The sequence below is a fragment of the Ochotona curzoniae genome, unplaced genomic scaffold (assembly GCF_017591425.1).
Source record: "Ochotona curzoniae isolate NIBS_2020 unplaced genomic scaffold, NIBS_Ocur_1.0 contig_899, whole genome shotgun sequence".
Lineage (NCBI taxonomy): Eukaryota > Metazoa > Chordata > Mammalia > Lagomorpha > Ochotonidae > Ochotona > Ochotona curzoniae.
Window position 1 is genome coordinate 137,488 of NW_024466605.1, and position 25,373 is coordinate 162,860.

Sequence of the window (25,373 nt, forward strand, 5' to 3'; positions counted from 1 at the left end):
AGGTAGCCAAACACTAGATGCATACATTGCATTGACTGTTACGGTTCACCGTTCTTCCTTAGAACAGAAAAATGCTCCTGTAGGCATGTGTGTTTATATATTTGTGTACATATAAATGTATCTCAGAAGGCAGTAGTGAGATGAATTAAGCAGCACATTTACTTTGGTTCATGATTAGATAAACAGAGAATGTGGAGACAGCTTTAAGGAGAGATGTTCTATTATTGTGCACTGCAGCCACATCCACGTTGTCAGGATGATGCGCTTTAAGAATGCACAAACTTCTACACACCCAAAGAACTCAGATGTCGTACAAAGCTCTTTTAATCCTATGTGAAGATAACAGTTCCTAGAATACTTTTTTCTTATGCTAATTAAAACAAAAAAAAAGCAAGGAAGAAGAGATTAACATAGAGACTTGGTATGCTATGATCTGTTATTTAGAACTGGAGGAAGGCAAGAAGAAATGATAGCATTAAGGCTAGGGATGCTTTCTTGTGTTATTTATGACCTGAGGGAGGCAGCAAGGAGAGATAGCACTGGGACTTAGTCTGCTGCTTGGTGTTCAATGTGAGTCATCGCACATAGTGGAGGAAGACATGGCCCCAGGGAGCTGAGTGCCTTTGAGCCTTCATTTTCTCATGTGTAAAATGGAACACTCTTACCCATTTTGTTCGGTATTTCGGAGGAATAATTGAGATACAAGGTGTAAATCATCAATGTAGAGTGTCCATAAACTGCTTTACAGGAGTTTTTTAGAAAGTTTTACCTCCCTTTTCCCTTTGTCATGAATTAGCAACACTACTGTCCATTTATTGGGTATCTACTATTGTGCAAAGAAGCTTGTTTACATTGCTAGTAGACTCCCAAAATCATAGCTGTTATCAGAAAGAGCATGCAGGATAATCAGGATTTTAATCCAGATATATCTAATAAGAGTTTCTTCAAAGCTAGGTCTTGCTTCTATACCAGCTCCCTTCTATACCAGCTCCCTATCTGGGATCAATTATAGATGGCATTTGAACGGTTCTGGATATCTGTCTTATGTAGACGCCATCTGATGGTAGTTCTAGGGGTATTTAAATGGACAAGGATGCCATACCTTGATTTTCCTTCATTTCTAGCTTACATATGGTTTAATAAGAAATAAGCCTTAGCTCCTCTCATGTACAGTAGAATCACCACTAACATGTAGGATATGGCAAAATGATCTCTTTCAGTTTTGGTTCTTAGGAGGAATTTATCTTGCTACTGGGCAAGGGTGATAGGTTAGCAAACAGCAGGCAAACCACAATTGCCTATTTCTTATGCTACTTTGAGCTGTTAGGACAGGGCAGCTGAAGACTAGAGCCATCACAATTTAGTATCTTGGGTCTGGGACAATGGCTCAACTCATTGATCCTCTACTTCCAAGAACTGGCATCATATGTGGACACCAGTTCATATCCCAGGTGTTCCCATCCAACTCCCTGCTAGTGGCCTTGGAGGGCAATGGAGGATGGTCTAGGTCCATGGGACCCTGTACCCATGTGGGAGACCTGGAAGAGGCTCTTGGCTCCTGGCTCTTGGCTTCAGATTGGCTCAGCCCTGGCCATTGCAGCCATTTGGGGAATGAACCAGCAAATGGAAGATCTTTCTTTGTCCTCTCTGTAAATCTGCCTCTCCAACAAAAACAAATCTTAAAAATTAATTTAGTGCAACATAAACTCTTCAGCAACCTCACTTTGCAAGTAGTTATGGTTTGTCTCATTTCTACTTTGAGGGGAGCTCTCATTCATGTTAACTTGGAGCACAAACCTAGATCCTATTCTAATTTGCTTATTGTGTGAACTGTTGTCATTCTTTTCCTATTTCTGAGACTGTTTCCTGGCCTGGAAGGGGTGTGGCCTTTTAAGGCTCTCTTTCTTTGACAGTGCTTGATTTAAAAGAAAGTGCCTGGCAGTCAGAATGCATTATGAGATGGAACATTGTGGTTTTAATGGCATGGAGTTAGTATGTCCACATCAGTATTTGATGTCTAGGACAAACATGGAGTCTGAGTGGGATCTGGACTGGTACTATCATGTCCCTTGACAGACGTTCCTGTCAGTTGTGAAACTACAGGTTGGACTGGGATGGGAACTTTCTAAGGAAGTCATGGCTATATTGATATCAGCTGTTTCCTGTTAGCTGGAATCGGAACGCCTTCTGATACCATTGAACACCAATGGACTGCATCCTTGTCTCCTTTTGCAGCTTTTCAGAAAGTCAGGGATTGAATGTTAGTATCATATTAATGCACTGCAAAAAGTTTATGGGAAAACAAAATTTAAAATAATCTGTGTTGCTACCCTGTTTTGAGATTCTTGCATTTGAAAATTCAAAGAAAAGCTGTGAAGATGAAGAAGCAGCTTTCAATACACTAGTTCATTCCCCAAAGGTCTGCAATAGCCTGGACTTCACCAAGTGAATTAAGGAGACGGGAACAAAACCCAGGCCTTTGACATGGATGACAGTGACTCAACAATTGGCACACAATTGGCAGAAAGATGGAGTCAGGAGTGGAACATAAATTCAGACCAATGGACTCATTGTATGTGGTACACAAGACTCTTACTGGACCTCCCACTCCAACTATTTAGCCTCTTTTTAAAACCATTTAACACTTTTATTTATTATTTATTTTTTAAACGTTTATTTGTTTTTATTGGAAAGGCAGATCCGATTTATGAGGAGAGAGACAGGATAAGATCTTCCATCAACTGGTTCACTCCCAAAGTAGTTGCAGTGGCCCAGAGCTGAGTCAATCCAAAGCCAAGAGCTTCCTCTGGGTCTCTCACACACATTCAGGGTCCCAAAGCTTTGGGTCATCCTCCACTGCTTTCCAAGACCACAAGCAGAGTAGGGCAGGAGGTGAAGCAGCAATCTAGATTTAAAAAAAAAAAATAGGATCCATCTATTTATTGTTTACAAAAGACACATCTCACAAACAAAATACACAAAAACCAAATGTGAAGGAGTGGAAAGGAATATTCAAGACCAATAGAAAGAAAAAAATGAGCTGGCTTAGCCATTTTAAAAATATATGCATTTCATATTTTATTTGAAAGTCAGATATACAGAGAGGAGGAGAGACAGAGAGGAAGATCTTCCGTCCGATGATTCACTCCCCAAATGACCGCAGTGGCCGATGCTATGCCGCTCTGAAGCCAGGATCCAGGAACTTCCTCCAGGTCTCCCACATGGGTGCAGGGTCCCAAGGCTTTGGGCCGTCCTCCACTGCTTTCCCAGGCCACAAGCAGGGAGCTGGATGGGAAGTGGAGCTGCCGGGATTAGAACTGGCGCCCATAGGAATCCTGGCGCTTTCAAGGTGAGGACTTTAGCCGCTAGGCCACCCTGCCAGGCCCTAGTTTAGCCATTCTAATATCAGATAACATAGACTTTGATGTTAAAAGCATTACAAGAGAAAAAGAAGGACACTCCATAGACTGGGGATCCATTCAAAAAGAGGAAAGAAATAATGATAAGATGTAATGCACCAAATGTTAGGGAGCTTAATTATGTGAATGTGTCATTAATGAATTTTATGGGAGATATAGACTCCTATAAAATAACAGCAGGGGACCTTAATACCCTAGTAACTTCAAAGGGGTGAATTGTTGAGGCAGAAAATCAGCAGAGACAACAGAGCTAACCTATATGATACGACAAATGAACCTAATTGATATCTCCAGAACCTTACTTTCTATATACACAGAACATATTTTTCATCAGTACATGGAAGCTTATCCAGAATTGGGCATACTGTAGGCTAGAAAACCATCCTTAGCAAGTTTAGAAAAAAAAAAATATATATATATATATACCATGCATCTTCTCAGACAATCAAGGAGTGATTGGAATCCAACAAGTCAGAATAACCAAGAAAATATGCAGATAATTGGAAAATACAAAACATAATACTGAATGAACAGTGGGATATAAAGGACTCAAAAATGAAATTAGAAAAATCCCATTGAACAAATAAAAGCAACAATATGACACATAAAACCTTTTGGGACACAGCCAAGGCAATGGACTTTTCATAACAGGAAAGTTCAGTGCAATCAGTGCCTATAGCAAAAAGCTAGAAAAGCATCTGATAAAGGAGCTAACTATACACATGCAGGAACTATTAAAACATTAGCAAAATAAACCCAAGATTAGAACAAAAGAAAACAAAAGGACAAAATAAGCAAAATAGAAACAAAAAGAACAGTCGTAAAATAAACTAATCAAGTTAATCAAAGAGATATTTCTGTGGAAAAAAAAATCAACACCAATATCCTAAATCAACAACAATAGCAACAAACCAAAATGCACATTTCAGTAAAATCATAGACATGAAAGGAAATAACAATGGATACATTGGAAATATTTAAAAAAATCAGCAGGAACTGGTATAAGCAGCTATACGCCCCAAAATTGGAAGACCTAGAAGAAATGGGATAGATTTTTGAACACATACAGTTTACCAAAACTGAATCATGAGGTGTTAATGCCTACACATAACTGTAACTAGGATAGAGAGAATCAATAATTAAATCCCTTCCAGCAAGAAAAATCCCAGGACTAGATGGCTTCACTGCTGATTTCTATCTAATGTTTCAAGAATTCACCCCATTCACCCACAATCTATTCAAAACAATAAAGGCATTCAATCCTTCCGAACTCTTGCTATAAGGCTAACATCCTTGATACCAAAGCCAGAAAGAGACACAAAAGAGAAAGAGAAGTACAGATCAGTATCATTGATGAATACAAATGCAAAATTCCTCAACAAAATAATAGGAAACAGATCATTCACCCGAACAAGATGGGATTTATTCCTGACATTCAGAGATGATTTAAAATATGTGAATAGATAAATGTGATATATGACATACAGAATAAAAACTGTATCAATAGATGTGTACAAGATATTTGGCAAAATCTAGCACCACTTCATGCTAGAAACCAAAGCAAGATAGGTATACAAGGAACATTCTGTAACACAATCAAAGCAACATAGAAAAACCCACTGCCTGCAACATGCTGGAAGGGGAAAGGCTGCAAGCATTGCCACCAAGATCTGGAAGTAGACAAAAGTGTCCACTCTTACCACGGCTAATTTGCACAGTATTTGAAGTCATAATTAGACTATTAGGCAAGAAAAGTAAGTTGAAAGAATTCAAATTAGAAACAAGGAAACCGTGAGACAACATGATTCTATACATAGGAGAACCACATTACTTAACAAAAAGACTATTGGAACTCAAAATAACAGGGTACAAAACGGTAAACACAAATTAATGGGTTTAGTATGCACAAATAACTCTATGGCTGAGAAAGAACTTGTAACAGAAGTGCCATTCAAATTAACAAACAACTTTGAATACCTTGGAATAAACCTAACCCAAGATGTGAAAGGCCTCTATGAAGAAATCATAAAATATTAAAGAAACAGAAAAAGACAGTAAGAGACATATAAAATATATCATGCTCATGGATCGGTAGAGTCAATATTATCAAAATGTTCATATTACCAAAACTAATCTAGATTCAATGCAATTTCAAAGTCCTAACAATATTCTTCTCATTTAGAAACACAAGAAGACCATAAATAGCCAAAGCTGTGTTGAACAATAAAAATACAGTTGGTGGAAAAGTTCCAGATTTCAAAATGTATTACAGGGCAATGGTAATCAACACAGTCTAGTACTGGTACAGGAACAGATGATCAATGGGCCATAACAGAAAACTAAGAAGAGAGCCCGTGCATATGAAGCCAACTGATCTTTGACAAGGAAACTGAAGGTAACCCAGGTAGAAACTTTGGCTTCTTTAACAAATGATGTGGGATAATTGAATATCTGCTTGCAGAAGTAGGAAATAAGACCCTCCCCACATTTAACCTTACACAAAAATCAGAATTAGCTTTTTATCAAAAGTTCAAACATAGCACCTGTGATGTTTCATTTATGTTATCATGTATTTCCTTCTTCATTTTCCAATTATTGTGAAAAGTCTCATTTGAAAGACATAGTTTGTTTATCCATGCCTCTATTGAAATACATCTGAACTGTTTCCAGGTTTTGATAATTGTGGAAGGGAGGCCTACTATAAATGTATGCACAGGTTTTCATGTTTAACCAAGTTTTGGGAGATTATTTCTGATCAAATAACTTACAGATTTTTAAGTCACATCATAAATAGACTTCTAATTTGACAAGAAAACGTTAAAGGTTTTTCTAAATTGTCTGGGAGAGAATTCTTTACCTTTTTTCCCTTATGATAGTTTTGCTGCACAGTCAACCAACATATCCACCATCACATTTTTTATCTGTTTTGTTTCATTTGCTATTCTTAGCTCACTTTTAGGTGTCTGATAATATCTTTTTGTTTAGATTTATGTATTTAGTTGAAGGCACAGTAACACAGAGTGAAGGGAAGACACACACACACACACACACACACACACACACACACACACACACACAAGTGTGCATTCTCCAGTGAGGACTGCAATGCCTGGGCTATGAGCAAGGTAGAATTCAAGAGCCAGGAGCCAGAAGCGTCTTCCTGGTCTTTCACATGACTACCAGAGTCCAAATACTTGAGTTGACCTCTGCTGATTTCCCAAGTACGTTAGCAGGAGCTGGATTGTAGTGGAGCAGCTAAGAGGGGAACCAGTACCCACATGGACTACTGGCAGTGCAGGCACCAGTTTAACATGCTGTGTTGGCTCCCCTGTAAGGTAGAGCCCTGTAGCTCTTCATTTAACACTTTATATAAAAATAATTAGGAATAAGGGGGCTGGCTGGACTGGGATAGGTTACAGCACCAACCAGTAGAAGCTGGAAATAGGGGCAGGCTGGACTGAGCCAGGCTGAAGCACTCACTGGTTGATGCCTAGGTGAGGTGAGCCATGCCAGTCTGGGGGTGGTGGGTGCTGTGACCATGAGCCCTGGGAGTTGGGGAGGGAATGGAGGTCTGGTGGAACCCGGGTCCCTTGGCTCAGATCCTTGGGACTGCTTATATGGTGGGTACTATGACCATGAGTCCTGAGAGCAGGGGGTCTTGTGGGGCTTGGGTCACTTGGCCTGAGTCCTTGGGCCTGCCTGCAAGGTGGGTGCTAGATCCATGAGTCCCAGGGGCAGGGTGGTCTAGGTCAGCTAGCCTGGGTCTTTGGGCCTTCCTGCACAGTGGGTGCTAGGTCTGTGAACCCCAAGGGTGGGGGTTCTGACAGCGTCTGGGTCACCTGGCCTGGGTTCTTGAGCTTGCCTGAGAGAGGTGGTCTTCCTCAGTGGAGAAGATGGAGTAGTTGACAATTGACCCAGATCCACATAGAGGATATGGCAGCCTATGGGACCTTCAGAAGACATCTGTTATTGTAGCAGAGGAAGGAGAACAGAATAGATCAGACAACTCCCTCAACAAACAGTGACAGCAAATATCTGGGCAAATGGAGATTCTAAGTGGACTATGCCAGCCCATGGACATTGAATGTGTTCCCTCATCCTTGGATCAGCAAGATCAACATTTCAGAACTGTCAAAACCACTGGGTGGAATTCTTGGGGCATTCTCCACATCAGGATCCTAGCTCAATATTGGGTCCCCATTCCCAATCCTCAGGTGCTGGAGTGGTTGAGAGGCTGGGTATGGCTTCCCTCCTGTTTCCCCCTGACCCCAAATACAAGAAGAAATGGAAAGCTTGGAAACAATGATATACCACTTTTTCCTAACCCTCGCTCCTTCCTACCCATGTCAACTATGTAAGCATCATCTAAAATAGAAATTTAAAAATGAGAAAAAAATTAGGGATTTACAATGTTTTACAAAATTCTGTTGAGAGAAATTCCTTGTAACCTTAACCCAGCCTTTATTAATGGCAAACCACCGTCGTTCTCTTATAATAAAAAAGTGGAATAAAATATATCAACATTAATTATCTTTGACCAGGATATGTTCACACTCACTTGTGTGCACATATGTTATAATGTGTGCACAGGTGTAACATTTTTTACATGAATTATTTATTATTTTATTTTGATAATCATTGAATAGGGTACAAAGGGTCAAGGGCTACAGGAAAGTGGGTAAGACCATTGTTTCCGCACAATTACTGTCTTTCTTTTTATTCTTTTTTCTTTTTTTTTTTCTTCTTCGAGACTCGAAGCTGCCACAGTTGTGATCTCAACTTTATGATCAAGCCGTGAGTCATACTGTTAGCTAGATACAAACGCATAACTGGTCTCTTCCTTCTTCCATAACTCTAACCAACCACTACATTGTTCTTCAGTTACATGATTTTATGATTTATAAATTAGATTTTTTTTTTTGCTCATATCAAGAGTTTTTTGTTTTTAACTTCCATTTCGGAGAAAGCACACTTCTTTGCTCCCTTTCGGATAGTGCCTTTGCTGTAAGTTATATGAACTCTGTCACTCAAAGGCGCAGAAGTCCCTGCAGTTAGACAAGATAGAGCTTTACATTTTGCATAGTAGCTTAGAGTATTCTTTGAGTTAATTTAAAAAAAAAAGATTTATTTTATTTGTATTTGAAAGTCAGATATGCAGAGAGGAGGAGAGACAGAGAGGAAGATCTTCTGTCCCATGTTTCACTCCCCAAGTGAGCGCAACGGCCGGTGCTGTGCTGATCCAAAACCAGAAGCCAGGAACCTCTTCCCGGTCTCCTACATGGGTGCAGGGTGTCAAGGCTTTGGGCCGTCCTTGACTGCTTTCCCAGGCCACAAGCAGGGAGCCGGATGGGAAGTGGAGCTGCCGGGACTAGAACCGGCGCCCATATGGGATCCTGGCACGTTCAAGGAGAGGATTTTAGCCGCTAGGCCACGCTGCCGAGCCCTGTTTAATTTTATTTTTACTTTTTAAAAGATTTATTCATTTTCATTGGAAAGATGAATCAGATTACAGAGAAAAGGAGAAACAAAGATGTTCTATCCATAGGTTCACTCCCCAAATGACTACAACAGCCAGAGCAGGGCCAATCCCAGGCCAGGAGCCAGGAACTTCTGGGTTTCCCACACAGGTGCAGGGTCCCAAGACTTGGACCATCCTCTACTGCTTTCCCAGGCCACAAGCAGGGAGCTGGATGGGGAGTGGAGAAGGGATGGTGGAATGGTGGTTGCCAGGCATCTGGGGAGAGAGGCACAATGGAGAGGAACTGCTCTATGTTTGGGCAAATTTAGTTTTGCAAGATGAAACGAATTCCCAATTAGTTATCATAGCCAATCATATGAATGTATTACATTTACTGAAAATGGTAAATTTGAAGAAGCCCGATTATTACTTTATAATACAATATTAATATCAACAGCACCCTATGTGGCACATGAGTGTGTTCAGTGCATGATCATAGGTTTCGCAAAAATCAAGTGCATGTGTGCTGCATCTCTGGCTCCTGGATGCTTCCCTAAATGCAGGGAGCTGAAATGTGGGCCCCTAGAGCTGTTGGCCTCAGGTATCCAGGGAGCTGGGGCCTTTCTGGGCTCAGCAGCAGAGCCTACCCCCTGAGCTCAGGTACGGTTCAGCCCATTGCTCCTTTCTTCCTTTCCTGCCCCTCCCAAGAGCCCAGAGACCAATGGCCTGCCGAGTTTCAGTTGTGTCCTCCTGCCAGCTCTGCTCTGTTCCTCCTCCTTCCTGTTTTTGCCCCTCCCATGCAATCATCGCGAGCTGTTGCTATTCCGTTCCTAACGGCCCATTTCCAACCAGTCTGCCATGCCAAGTGCCCATGCCAGTTTCCACACAATGCTGACTTTCCTGTTCCTCCTCTCGGGCCTTGGTCTCCTGACATCCATGGCTCTGAGTAAGTGGAGAAACCTGCTGGGAATTCTCCGTGTGTTGCTGTATCACCTTGCCGTGTGAGCCACACTCTCCCTGCTGCACAAGTAAAGGACAGCGTGGGGAACACGGATAGGCCAGCTTGCAAGACCACCGAGCAGGAGTGTGACGCTCTTGCTGGGGCCGGAATAGGCGTCTCATTTCCCTGGCCCTTCACAAGCCTTGTAGATATGCTTACTGAGGTCGGCATGAAGGGGGCGTGGCTATGGCTGGAGCCCCACAGCCCATACTCTCCTAGTTCAGGTCTTCCTGTCAGGAGCCTCTTCCTGGAATGAGACTCTGTGTGTGTGTGTGTGTGTGTGTGTGTGTGTGTGTGTGTGTGTGTGTGTGTGTGTGTGCGCGCAGTCTTGTGCATTCATGGAGAGAGACAAAATGAGAAGACAAGGATGCTGCTGCTGTAACTCAGGATGAAGCTAGTGTGTCTCCCTTTGCCGCAGGTTCTGAAAAGCCATTTCTGCACATAACAGTGCCAGAGAAGATTGGAGCAAGCATCCCCCAAGGTCATGCTTCAGAAGCACAGGTACTTACACATGCCTTTTTTTTCCCTTCTTTACTGGAGGTATTTTATTTTATATATTTTATATACTTTTATATTATATATTTTATTTTTATATATTCTACATATTTTTATATTTTATGTATTTATAGATTTTTATAGATTTTTAAAATATATAATTTTACATATTTTACAGATAAATTTAGATTATGTCTCTGATCAATCCAGACATATTTCCCTTTGAAATATTGTGTGTTTTGTAAAGTAAATGTCTGTTTTACTTTTCAAGTAACATGGGAAAATATGTAACAACTTAAAATCCATATTCAGGAAAAACGCTCCGAATTTCTGTAACACCAGTTAACCTAGTAGCTCACTGACAGTAACACAGGGATCTAAACATGTATTGTAATGAACTGAGGTCATGCTAATGCCCTGTATCATGATTGTAAGTTACAATGCAGAGATAACACTCCCATACCCTTGCACAGCATACCTACATCCTTGTGCACAAAGAACTGCGTTTTAACTCGGACTACGTGAAAGCTGTGTGCACGGTAAATGAATCTAGCACAGAGGTTGGTGACTCGAGGGAATGTCTACTCCAGTTTTTCAAGATAATAAATGTGAAGGCAGAATATCTTAGCAGGCACACATGCATTTTAACCATCATATGACTGCAAATGCTTCTTGACTCATGTGGATTTACCGAACTTTGTGTTATCAAACTTTTGATCTAAGGGATTTTTTAAGCCCTCTTTTTTTTTCTTAATATTTTAGTTTTCATGTTAGAGTTCTGTAGTCTTGGGATTTTCTCCTTCTGCTTTCCCTTTTCCCTTCCCTACTCACTCTATGTTATAAACACTCTTTTATAGTAATCTCCATAAAATGAATGGGCATTTGGAATATTTTAAAATGGACTCTTCAAAAACGGTGGGGATTTAAATTATAACATTCTATTCCAGAATCACATTCTATTGTACTATCATTATTAAAGAATTATAGTTCTCACGCCAGCATCAACATACATTTTGATTGGCTTTTCTTTTTAGTTTTGACCTAGAGAGACTGAATTTTTGTTCATTTCGTATTGATTTTGACATCTGTTTCTATAAAACTAAAATCCCTGCTTATGGCACTTTATTTTCAATAACGTTGCTCTACCATGAGGACTAACAGAATACAGATATTATACTTAATCTTAGAAGAAGCAAATGAGGATGGGTGGGAACATGGGAGGGTGGGAAATGTCATACTCTTCAAACTATGCATGTGAAATATGATTTTTTTCTTTTTATGTAAATTAAAAATAATCAAGAGAAATACCGTGTTTTCACTTGAATCTCATAGTCTCTGAAGGACGTTTGGCAGTATAGATGTTCTAAGGTGTCCTAAATGACTCATTTTACTGGCACCAAAATAGCATTCAAATGATGTGTTTACAGAAGCCACTACAACCACAACACAAATATTCTGAGAAATTAAAATGTTTAGTAAAAGGTGTAACATAAGGAGTTTGTCCTGCATAATCTTGGGTTCTCCATGGACTGATTCAACCAACTATAAATCAAAACCCCTTGGGAGAAACTGAGTATATGCAGTCTTCCAATTATGCCCTAAACAATACAGCATTACAAGAAGTTACCTAGCGCTTATGCTGTATCAGGTTACCTAGGAATGCAGTAATGCGGTACAATTGTGTATTGAAGTAAATCTGAGGAATGAAACAGATTCTCTAAAACCCACACGGTGCGGAAGTGGGACATTTAGTGCTGTAACTCACTACTCACCCAACAGAGCTCTAGCCCCGAAGTTGTGATGCACAAACTCCAGACCACTCCAGTTTGCTTGGTGGACAAGGGAGCAGCCCCTTTTGAGCTTCTCAGTACCAAGAGTGAGACTCTAGCTAACACAAAACCTGGTGTGACTGACAGTCAGCCCCTAAGGACTGAGGCTAAACACCCCAGAAAGCTGCACACATACCACAGGCTGGACAACTGTGACCCCGGAAAGCTCCACATATACCACAGGCTGGACAACTGTGACACTCTTAGACACTGCGAACACCAACTAAAGCTAAAGAAATTACTCAGAGATTGAACTTCCGGGATCACCTAAAACAAAACCAAAGCAACAAGTCACATGACACCTTGCATCTCGTCTAAATAAACAGGTGCAACAACAAAACAATGAAACCTAGTCCATGGAAAGAGGTCAATGTTGGAACATAGGAAGCATGAAAAGAAGAGGAAGCATGAAGCCTCCATGAGAACACAAGAGTTCACCAGAAGTAGATCTTGATTTGAATGAAATTATGAAACGTCCGAAAAACAAATTCAAAATATTCAACTCAGTTAAACTCAACATGATTCCAGAGAGTACAAACGGAGAGTTTAAAGAAATGAGGGCAGGGGTGGTTGTGTGGTACAGCAACTTACAGTGTCCCTTGTGGTAATAATGTACCACGTGAGTGGTTAGAGTCCCGGATGCTCCATTTCTGGTCCAGTCCTCTGTTAATACACCTGGGAAGCAGCAGGAGATGATTCCAGCTTGTGGGCCCATACCAACTGTGTGAGAGGTCCAGATAAAGTTCAAAGTTCCAGGCCTTCGCCTGGCCCATCCCTGGCTGGTGTGAACATTTGAGGTGTGAGCCAATGGAGGATCTCTCTCTCTCTGTCTTCTCAACTCTTTCTCAAACTATGCCTTTCAAATAAATAAATAAAATTTAGGAAGAAAGAAAAAGAAATGAAAAACAGATATATACCATTATAAAGACATACATTTCTGATATATCGTTCCAATTTTGGTATATTTGCTGCCGAAGAGAGCACCATTTCTGATATAAAAACTTGAATAAATGTAGTTGACAGTTTCAGAGAAGAATAGATGAAACACACAAAGTATTTCTGATCTGAAGGATAAGATTTTATAGTGCCCCAAGCAGAAAAATGGAGAAAAGAATGAAAGGGAATGAGGAAAATCTATGTGAATAATGAGGTTCCACTAAATGATCAAATAATCTTATTATAGGGCTTCCTGACAGCAAAGAGAAAGAAAAGCTCTACGAGAACCTACTGAATGAAATAATCTTTGAAAGCTCTTTGAAATCTGCACAGGATCCTACAAGAACTCGACCCAAAAATAATCTGTGTAAGGAATACTGTAGTCAAATTGTCAAAATATGTGGACATGGAAGGGCTCTTAAAGACAGTAAGAGAGGGTCTGGAAGAGATAGCCTAGTGGCTAAATCCTTGCCTTGCATCCTCTGGGAAATCATATGGAGCTGGTTTGAGTCTCAGCTGCTCTGCTTCCCATCCAGCTCCCTGCTTGTGGCCTGGGAAAGCAGTAGAGGACGACCCAAAGCCTTGGGACCCTGTATCCATGTGGGAGACCTAGAAGGAGCTCCTGGATTCAGATCAGTTCAGCTTTGGCCGTTACAACCACTTGGGGAGTAAACCAGTGGTGAAAGATCTCTCTCTCTCTCTTTGTCTCTCCTTTCTGTGAGAGAGATGTCTTTCCAACACAATGCATTAGGTACTGACGAAATACAGCCAAATGATCAAGGTGATAATTGGCATGCTATCAGTCAATGTAAGGCTGAAGGAGGAATATCTAAGAGTATCTCCCCTTTAAACAGGGGAGGAAAGTATCATTTTACCACCCATATTCAATATGGTATTAGAAATATTAGCAACATTGGTTAGGAAGAAAAAGAAATAAAGGGCTTCAAAATTGAAAGGAGAAATTCAGCATACGTGTGTCTGTGGATGGTGTGACGTCACACATGAGCAAACCAAAACCCTTAACCAAAAAGCTTTTAGCATTGATGAATGCCAAATGCTAACAAAACCATCATACCGAAAATTAATATTTTCACACACCAGCAGTCATCTCCCTAAAAGAGAAAGCATGAAAGAAATTGCATTCACAAAAGTCAGCAAAGAAAAGCCCCTGGATTTACGAAGAAATTAACTGAAAAAGTCAAAAATCTCTATGAGGCAAATTATAGAAGTCAATAAAAAAAGTTACCGAGGACACAAAAAAGAAGATAGCCCTGGTCCAGTTACTAGAAGAATCAATAGCATTAACACCCTATACTCTCAAACACAGCCTACCAATTCAGCAAAACTCTTATCGTTGGCATTCTTGAATTAGAAAAAAGCACCAGAATTTTGTGAAATTAGAGAAGTCCCAGAAGATGTAATCATGTTTTGCAAGAATTAATCCTAAAAGCTCACACACCTGATCTCAGTGCATAGTACAAAGGTGCCATAGTTACCACAGTACTGTTATAAAGACTGACAGAACAATTAACATAATCAATAGCCCAGAAATTAATCTTTGTACATGCAGCTGATTTCAACAAAAATGTTCAGAACCAACCTTGGATCAATGACATCATTTTTCTGTAACTGGTGCTGGCAAAATACACATATCTGTTACACAAAAAATAAAATTAGATGCTTTCTTTTTTTAAAATTTATTATTTTTGTTGGAAAGTCAGATATACAGAAAGAGGAGAGGCAGAGAGGAAGATCTTCCATCTGATAATTTACTCCCCAAGCAGCCACAGTGGCCAGAACTGAGCCGATCCGAAGCCAGGAGCCAGGAGCTTCTTTCAGGTCTCCCACGTGGGTGCAGGGTCCCAAGGCTTTGGGTCATCCTTGACTGCTTTCCCAGGCCACAAGCAGGGAGCTGGATGGGAAGTGGCACATCCGGCTGGATTAGAACCGGCGCCCATATGGGATACTGGTGCTTGCAAGATGAGAACTTTAGCAGCTAAGCCACCATGCCGGGCCCAGATTCTTAACTTTCCCCACATAAAAGCCAACATATTATGGTTCAAAGACCAAACTAAAATCTAAAGCTATGAAACTGCTAGACGTAAATGTGGGAGCAACACTTGAAGACATTGGGGTACGTGACGACTCCTGAATAAGACTTACAAGCTCAGGCAAAAAAAGTGAACATAGACAAATGGCATTATGTAAAATTGGAAAGATTCTACTCAACAAGGCAGAAGAAAAGATTCAAGGGCAGCTGAATAGGCAGGTCTCAGGAGAAGAAAAAAGAAATGAGCAACAAATATAAGGAAAATGAAGGCAATGCAGATGAAATTCACCATGAGCTAGCTCACCCTTGGCAAACTGGTTGTTGTCCGGACGTCTGCACAGCAACCAGTCCTAGTGAGGACAAAGAGAAAGGCCGGGTCTCACACTCAACTGGTGAGGATTTACGTTAGTAAACCACTGTGGGAGACAGTGCCGAGATCTCTGGAAAACTAAAAATGATTTGCCATTTGGTTCTGGAATCCCAGTGCTGGTATATTACCAAAAGACATGAACTAGCCTCCTCTCCATGTTGATGGCTCCAACGCTCACTACAGCCAAAATACAGAAACGACTAAGGTTTCTGTCATCACAAGAACATATGAAGAAGATGTTATATAGGTGTCTATAAAGAAAATGTGTTATATATGATATATGTATACATATGTATGTCTATATTGACACAGTGGAATTTTATTCAGCTATAAATCATATGGCAAATGGTAACCAGGTTACGCTTCATCTTGAATGAAATGAAAGACAAATACCACATATCATTTTCTCCCTTATAATTGGGACATAAAAATTTTAAATAATAAACTCTGTCGAGATGCAGAATATTAATTACTGAGGCATGGAGAATTGCAAAGGATAATGGAAACTTTGATTTAAAAATGCAAAACCTGGGCTTATTCATTATTTGTGTCTAATAATGAAACATCAAATTTAACAGGGGAGATGAGATAAAAGATATATGGGAGCCAATTGTATAATTACCTCATGGTTTATAAATTTTAATCAACAGGGACTGATTTTAAAAAAGAAATGAGAAAAGGTTTTGAGTTTCAATAGGATCCTAGAGCCCATATCTTATAATAAAAGCAATATGCTTTCTGATCAGAATGCTTTTTTTAAAAAATAATTTTTTTTTTTAATTTGAAGGACAGATTTTTCAGGGAAAAAGACAGGTAACATGACAGATCTTCCATCTTCTTGTTTATTCCTCAAATGACCACAAATGCCAAAGCTGAGCTGGTTCAAAACTGGGAGCCAGGAGCTTCTTCCTGTCTCCCATATAGGTACAGGGTTCCACGGCCCTGGGGACATCCTCCTCTGATTTCTCAGGCCATAATAGGCAGGGAGCTGGATTGGAAGTGAAGCAAGCCGGAGATTAATCAATGGGGGTGTTGGCACTGCAGAGAATTAGCCTGCCCATGCTTGCTTCCAAGCAAAATACTTTTAACAAAGCTGGCATGTGATGAAAATAAACTGTATTATTACTCAGTGGCTAATTAAGAGTGTTGAGCGTTTTGGTATTCTACCTTCACTCCCACTAACAACTGCTCTACCTAAAGCAAGGGAGACACCGTGTAGTGAAAGTTTGATAATACCAATATCAAATCTGTATGATAAACACATGCATAATTTTATCAAATTGTATAGCTCTTGATAATTTGTGGCATATCACATCTCATGTGTGCATTTACGCACATTAGACCCTTACTCAGTTTCTCAGCCTTTTCCTGACATACGATAACCAATTTCTCTGTGAACTAAACTTTATGGGAATGGGACTTGCAGCAGTACATTTTAAGTCTTGGGTTATTTCATTCAATGAACTATTTGATGTTTTCCCCGGTGTTTAAGATATTAAGTAGTTCATATATATTATATCTGTGCATTTTTCTAAAAATTGAATTACAAACCTGTTTATAGATAATATCTTGTTCAAAATATTGTGAATAATTTTATTGTACAGAAATGAGCATTTCATTGGCATAATTATCACATAAATTTCATATACTTAGTAATAAAGTCCTGTTTGACAAATTGAATTTATCTTTATGCTTCTATGAATCTGATAAAACTGCTTGGTAAGTGGAGAACATAGGAAAAGCACTTCAGGACATGTTTTTTTTCAGGTAATAATTTTCTGATATAATCCCCCAAAGCATAGGGATCAAGAACAATTCATCAGAAATGGGGTTATAGAAATTAAAATGTATCTAAACATCCAATAGAATCCTTTATAGAGTTTAGGGAAAATTTATATAGTGAAGGAAATATTTATTGAAAATTAGTCATCTGACAAGGAAGGAATATCTAGACTATTTACAGATCTCGAAATAACTGTGCAGGAAAAATAATAAAATAATATACAAAACTGAACAAGCAGTAAGTAAAAAAGCGTTCAACTTCATTCAGGGACATTCCACCCCAAACCACAAGGAGAGATTTTCTTATTCCAGTTGGAGAAGCTACTCCCAAAATGACAATAACAACAACAACAACAAAAAGCTGATGGGTTGCAGAAAAATTAAACTCATAGGTTATTAGTGTGACCACAAATTAGGTAGTCACTATGAAAACCAGCGTCCAGTTTCTCAAGGAAACTTGTACCATCATGTGATCCAGAAATCCAACTGGAATATATATATGTACATATGTGTGTATACTTATATTTTGTATTTATATAAACAGCATAAATATGTACACAGATATGAACCTATTAACACATTAACAAGTATAAATGGTATGTATTATGTATTATATAAATTATATATATAAAACATCTTCAGTAATATATTTGTTGCAGTCATATTCAGGGTAGCCAAAATATGGGCTTGACGTAGGTGTCTACAAGAAGAATGTGGAATGTAGAATGTAGGATGTTTACTTGGGAATTATTTTTCCATGACAAGGAAATCACCTATCCTTTATAAATAACATGGATAGAACTTGAGTACCTTATATTCCATTATACATGGCAGGAATAAAATATCAAACGCCTCATGGTCCCACAGATGTGTGGGATATTTTAAAAGCTGCTCTTAGCATAAGGACTTGAGCACAGTGATGCTTGAAAAAACAAAGTACTTGCTGTGCTTGATAAATATAACCAACAAAGATAACATGTAACTATTATGTTCAATTTAGTATTGAAGGATGATAGAGAATGTAGATGGACATATAGATATGTAGTTAGCAAAATATTATTTGAACCTTTAAAAAAAAAAACCAAATTCTACAACTGTCCTTTGTGACCAAGGGAGCTGAGATTATGCCAAGTGAAATAAGCCAGGTTTAGAAGACGATTGCGACCTAATCCAACACATGTGTGAACCCTAAAATGAAGATCAAGGTCTAAGTGATCAGAAGGTGAGGGGATGCAGCCAACAGGAGGTGTTGGTCAGAGTGCATAAATGTAGAGTTACAAAATGAGTAGGCTGGAGAAGCTATGGGAACCACAATCAATCCTCTTCAACTTTGAAAAAAAAAAGAATGCATTATCCTCATCATGTTCAGCGTAAGGCAACTATGTGAGAAGATGAGTAGTTTACTAGTTTGATCAATGCAATCATTGTACTCTCATGACTATCCAAAATGTATAGGATGACTTATATCATTTCAGTCAAGTTGGAAAGTGATTCTAAAATCGTGTCTACTACAGTTTAAAAAGGGCTGACTGATTACTTGCAGGTCTGTTCTTCATGAAGATACTACCATGTGACAGTCAGCGATATTACCATATTTGTCAGTGACAGCAAAGGTCCATTTTGTGATATTCCTGACAAATGTGGCCTTTGCTGGAACTCATGTCTGTGTGGTGTGACCCTCTTCGGCTGAGGTGCTTCTCAAAGAGGACAGGGAGCTGGATCAGGCCTCGGGAGGAATCGGTTCCTTAGTTCTGTCACAGAGGCTTTGCCTCTCTATGTGGGTTTCTGTCACCTTGTGCTGGGAACCCGTAGGAGAAAGAATGTTAAAATGCAAGTCTTTTCATTCCTCAGCACCTCTAAGGGTGACCTTCATTTTAAATTCAAATCTCATCAACAGTGGATAATATTATTTATACCCTTTATAGTTGAAATCACTTTGATCTCCTTAGTGCTTTTGATATTTATGATTTTCATTTAAAAATACAAATTTTTATTTCTTTGAGAGGGAGGGCTATAAAAGAGAGGGAGAGAAAGAAGATCACATCATTTATTTCTCAACTGTTCGCAATGTCCAGGGCTGTTCAAGCTGAATTCAAGAGCTGGGAGCTTCTTCCACGTCTCCCATGTATGTACAGGAGCTCAATTATTTGAGCTGTCTTCTGCTGCTTTCCAGGGTGCGTAAGCAGGGAGCTGGATTGGAGGGAGCTGCTGGGTTTGAACAACCAGTATCTGTATGATATAACAGAGCCTCTGAATTTGACTACTGCACCACAGCGTTGGGTCCTCATGGGAATCGGTTTTGAGACATACAGGATCTAAAGTATGTTATACAAAAGAGCACATGCATTTTCAGCTATTGTGCAATTTCTAATTTATTTCTCCAAATATTTTGCCTCAGGTTACCTACATTCTCAAGATTGGGGATGAATTGCACACTCTTCTTCTTGAAAAACAGTAAGTGCCCGTTTTTCCTTTCAGGTGGCTATATTCAGTGCCTCAAAATGTTATGAATATGTTAGGCGTGTTTATTATTTTATACATTCTTTGTGAGGTGTGTTAGACTGAATCTTATGTCTGTATCCTGAGATTTTAAAAGTTGCAATCTGGCAAATTTTACTAAGGACAGAAATATTAATCAATGTTTCATAAAGTAGAATTGCTTCATGCAGATTCTTAAAATCTTTGAATCTGTCATGCAAGAGGGACAGTTTAGGGCATAATTTTGTGTTTACTGTTTAGTTTGATACACATAAAGTTGTGTTTACAAGCTACATAGATTACACATTTATGTTATTTTCAGCATTTTATTGGATATTGCCCATATAAAGATATAATTACTGTGAAGATCAGGTGAGAAAAACTTCTGACAGGGCAGCCGAGCCTTGCCGATGGTCTCAACCTTGCTTAAACTACATGCAAGCAAATTCACCTCACTGTTAATCTTCTGAATTCTCTCCTTTCTACTTCCCATTTGAAAGGAACTAACTATGTATAGGTTTTCAAAACTTGGCATTGTCAGTTCCATTTTTACATACAACACGCATAAACCTCCCCAAATGACTGATTAGAAGGAGATACATACAGTGCACCAGAACTGGCTGTGTGACTGACAAGTACACACTGTTGTCTCACTCGCTCTGCAGGAGACAACTTGTGCAGGTGGCAGGAGGGGTTTAGAAACCATCACTGTGGCCGGCCACAAGAAACATCCTTGCATGCATGTCCTTATTTGGTATCAAGAAATGGTTTCTTGTTGAAGAGGGAGTGAGACTGACCACTGTTCATGGGGTACATATGATTTTGTGGTTACTTGTTATCAAGTTTCATGCACAACACACTTGTCATGGTGTCCATTATTCATTCACTTTTTGTTGCATATTCAGAATTTTTGAAATGTTGCCCGATTCCTTTTGGAAAAGACAGTGCCCATTTAGATCTCCCAAATAGCACGTGTTGTGATGAAGCATAGAGTCTCACTGACGCTCTACTTCATTTCTGGCTGAACAATCAGTCTCATGCCTGAGTAACATTTGACTTGCCTTTAGGAGGTGTGTATATGTTCTATTGTTTTCCTAATCTTTTACTGTTAACTTTTTCACTCTGAAAAATGTCTAACGTTGAAATCAGAAAATGATAAGAATGATGCAATTGATCTTTTAACCAACAGTGAAGCACATGTAAGCGTTTTTCCATACATACTGAAATGAACAAGGATCTATGCCGTAACAATTCACCTCTCTCAGTGAAACCACATCACCATCTCAAATGAAGATTTTGAGATTCTACAATTTTTTTTTCTCATTCTACTGCTATAAAAGCTCTAGATGAAGATAAAATGTAGTGGAATGGAGTAAATAAAGACATTCAAAGATACTCATTAAAACAATAAATTTGATATTTGTTTTCTTAAACAGGTTACTATATGATATTTAAAAGCTGCTCCAAAGAGTTAATTATGGTCAGTTTTTGTGTATTTTTACTTAGCTTATGAATGATGCAGTATTTTATGCTTTTACATTTTTCTTCTTTTAAAAAAAGATTATTACAAAGATAAGATACTGCATGTAATTCATAGGCACTGTTCAAGGGAGAACTCTATATTATGGGAAAGGTGTATGGATTCCAATATTTTTTATACTCAGACACATTTTACCGTTTATTTTCCATGAATTTTGACATAAGCTGTGTATGTGTGCAGTCTATCATAACCAATCAATGAAAGTTTTCTAATGTTATCATCCCAAAAAAGTTATTGCTAATAGAATCTAACAGCAAACTCTTTCTCAAATTTGAGAGCTGCAGCTATTATTTTATGTAAGTCTGTTTTTGCTGGTTGAGCATATTGAATCCATTGCAACGTCTTATAATATCTGCTTCTTATTTTCTCTTGTAATTGACGTTTGTGTAAACTTAATTTTATTTATTTATTTTGGAAGGAATTCTTAACTGATGCTGTTGTTAAAATTAACACTATTCTTTTGGCTGAACTAGGTCATTTTTACCACCTTATTTCATGGTATATTCATACGACAAATTAGGAACACGGAATATGGTTTTTTCACAAAAACTGGTAAGTTTTGCAATCTACTGAGTTGATGCACAAGTTATGCTTTAATGGAACCATGGTTCGGAAGAAGACATTCCATCTTCTTTTCCTCTGCAGAATTGTTAAAGCAAAAAGGTTACAAAGTCATATAAAGTGATAGCTCATATGAAGGTATATTATATCATATATGCACACATGTAAATATGTATATATTTATATGCATGAACACACACACATAAATCTTAGAGGCAAGAGGACAAGACAGACACGTGCTTTGTGCTGGCTTATTCCTCAAATGCACGACAATACAACTGAGCAGGCCAGGAGCAAGAAGCCAGGAAATGGAGCTGGACCTCCCATGCTGATGATACCCATCACACCCGGGCCCTCAGGCCTGCCAGCAATGTGCATGTGGTCAGAAAGCTGGAGTCAGCAGTGGAGCCAGGGCCTGGTCTGAGGCGCTGTCACGGGGGATGCTGGTAACTCAGGGAGTCCTAGCCACCTCAAACGTCTACCCCGAAAAAAAAAAAAAAGTGCTAAATGCAGTGACATTTTTAAGCCTAGCGTTTGGCAATCGAAACAGAAATCCAGGGGCTGTCATTTTGGTATCAGCACTCCATGTGATCACTCCTGGTTTAGGATTTGAGCACTTGGACAACACAACTGAGGCCATTTGGGCATGTGTGTGTGTATGTGTGAAAGATTTCAAAAAATCTTTTGCAAAAAATATATAGATCTATTTGTGTAAAAGGCACAGTTACAGAGAGAGGAATCTTTCATTTTGCTCCCAAATTGTCAAAACAACCAGGGCTGGGTAGCTCCGTAACCAAGAGCTTAAAGCTTCTTTCAGGTCAACATCATGTGTACCGGTGCCCAAGGCCTTGAACTATCCTCCACTTGTTTCCCAGGCCACCAGCCCTGAGATGGGTCAGATATGGAGAGGTCAGGACTAGAAGTGTCAGTGTGGGATGTCAGTGCTGCAAGTGGAGGATTAGCCTACCACTCCATTACACCAGCCCCAAGCAGTAGGAATTTAAGAGAAAACAAAATGTGAGTGAAGGAATACAGACAGGCTGTGAGGAGTAACTGATCTGCAAGCAGCAGAAGTAGAGGTTGAAAACACTTTGTAGACAAACTGGAGTGTGGAGGGGAATTGGTGAGAGAGAGGATGGGAGAACAGATTGGGTCTATGAAAAAAACATTTGGCTTGAATTATAGCCAAAAGACATTTGCAAGTGTTACACAAAAGTTGTAATTTATCTTCATTTTCTCCTTGTTACACTAAAGTATGGCTGTCTTGACTGAGAGGCAGGCAGGGCAGGAGGCTGGAAGAACACTCCTGGAGACATATAAGTAGGTGGGGAACATTTTCTGAGCCATGTGGCAGCTTGGTTATGCTCAAGAACAACTTCAGAGAATTCTGGAGATTCAAAGTGATAACGAATTCACTGGAAATGTATCCTTTTGCTGCTGGTGGCTGGTCAGCTACAGCAAGGAGGTCAGCACCCAGCTGTGTTCTCTGTGCTTTATAGAATACAGTAAGCAGCTACGGGGCTACACAGAAGAGTATCAGTTTCTAATGATTAGCACCTGATGTATCATGTGCCTCAATGGATTTGTAACATTAAAATATTTTCATAATGACATAAAGATATTATTGGTGTTCTCACTCTCGATTTCTCAGAGTTGAAAATGTGAAACTATGACATCCTCCCACACATCTTCTCTTGTTTCAAAAAAATATATTTTTCTTAAGTGACATTTACTGTATCAAGTGACAAATTTATTTTCAAATTAATCAAAACATAAAAGATTCTCAGTAAAGTTTCTAATATGGCAAATATCGATAGATAATAAACTTCATAAATAATTGCTCTTTGGCTTCCTAATCACTTTATATTTTACCAGTTTATATCCATCTTTTCAAAGACATCTTTATATGTCTTTTGCCCGTGTTCTGATTGGATTATCTGAGTTTTGTGAGCTCTTTAAAAATATTGGATGTTAATCCTCTGCCAGTTGCATAGTTTGCAAATAGCTTCCCTCGCTCTCTTTGTTGCCTCTTTGTTGTCTCCTTTTCAGTGGAAAAGCTTTGATTCAGTTTTACTATTGTGTATGTATCCAGAAATCTGTGTATTGCTTCTCAATTTTCCAATTTGTTAGCATGTATCTGCTTGTAGTGGTGCTCAAGGTTTCTTCTTTTCTTTTTCAATTTTTGTCATTACTGTGCTTCCATTGGCTTTTTCATTTGCAATTTAATTGACTGGGTTCTTCTCTTTCTCTTTTTCTCTGTTAGTTGAACCAGTGGTGTATCAACTTTATTTTTTAATTTTACTGACTTTTATAACATCTTTGGTTTTAATTATGTGTGTGTTTTCTCTGATTTTTTTCTTTTTTTTTTTTTTAAGATTTATTTAGTTTTATTGGAAGGGTGGATATACAGAGAGAAGAGACAGAGAGGAAGATGGTTCACTCCCCAAGTGGCCGCAACGGCTGGAGCTGAGCCAATCCGAGGCCAGAAGTCAGGAGCTTCCTCTGCGTCTCCCACATGGGTGCAGGTCCCAAAGTCTTGGGCCGTCTTCGACTGCTTTCCCAGGCCACAGATAGGGAGCTGGATGGGAAGCACGCTTCTGGTATTAGAACCGGTGCCCATATGGGATCCTGGCGCATGCAAGGCGAGGACTTTAACCGCTATGCTATTGCACTGGGTCCTTCTCTGATTTTTTCTTTCCTTCCCCAAATGTTGGGGTTGATTCTGTAATGATGCATGCTAGGCAGCCAGGGAACTTTAAGCCTCTGAATCCAGGCACAGTGGCTGCCTATGGACCCAGCTACCCTTTGCTCAATTGCACAGCCACGGAGATTATAGTTAGAGTGCCCAAGGTGCCCCTGTCATGGAATCCCTGATGCGAGGGGTCCATGCTCTGCTCCCCTAGCCTGCCTGGTCTGTGTAGACAGCAGAGGTATTCCCTGGCTCAGCTGCCTGCCAGTGTGAGCCCAGTTCCTGGTAGGAAAGGAATCTCCAGAAAAAATTAATCTGCTGATAGTCATATGGAGGATCCCTGTGTGTAAGAAGTCAGTATTTTCTTGTTCTCTTTACTTAAGGATTTGGCAGTTTCACTAAAATGTAATTAAAAGTGAATCTTTGTTATTCTCTTTTGGATTTTTTAATCAGAATATTAATCATTGTATGTCTCATTTGGCAACTGTATAGCCAATATTTATTTAGTACTTTAAAAATCTATTTGATTATTTTATATATGATATATATTATTATATTATGTGAAAGGATGAGTATAGCATAGGCTATTTTACTTACAAATTGAATTGCTATAAAAGAATATTTTTGAATACTCTCACATGGTTGGCTTAGGTATTTTAGCACTGCACATCATATATGGGTACTATTTCTTTGAATAATATAATCACTCTTCTTTGTCCTTGTCACCCTGTAGACTACCACAATTTTTATCATTCTACATGCTAGT

The 25,373-nt window shown here is 39.2% G+C and overlaps 1 protein-coding gene across 1 annotated transcript in view; it reads left to right on the forward strand.

Moving 5' to 3' along the window:
• LOC121165562 (A disintegrin and metallopeptidase domain 3-like) overlaps window positions 1–25,373 on the forward strand; it is a 159,830-nt gene that overhangs the window by 71,096 nt on the left and 63,361 nt on the right. The window contains exons 6-8 of the mRNA XM_040994235.1: window positions 10,296–10,378; window positions 19,738–19,793; window positions 21,831–21,909. Coding sequence (XP_040850169.1) covers window positions 10,296–10,378; window positions 19,738–19,793; window positions 21,831–21,909 — 218 coding nt within the window. The remainder of the gene's footprint in view (window positions 1–10,295; window positions 10,379–19,737; window positions 19,794–21,830; window positions 21,910–25,373) is intronic.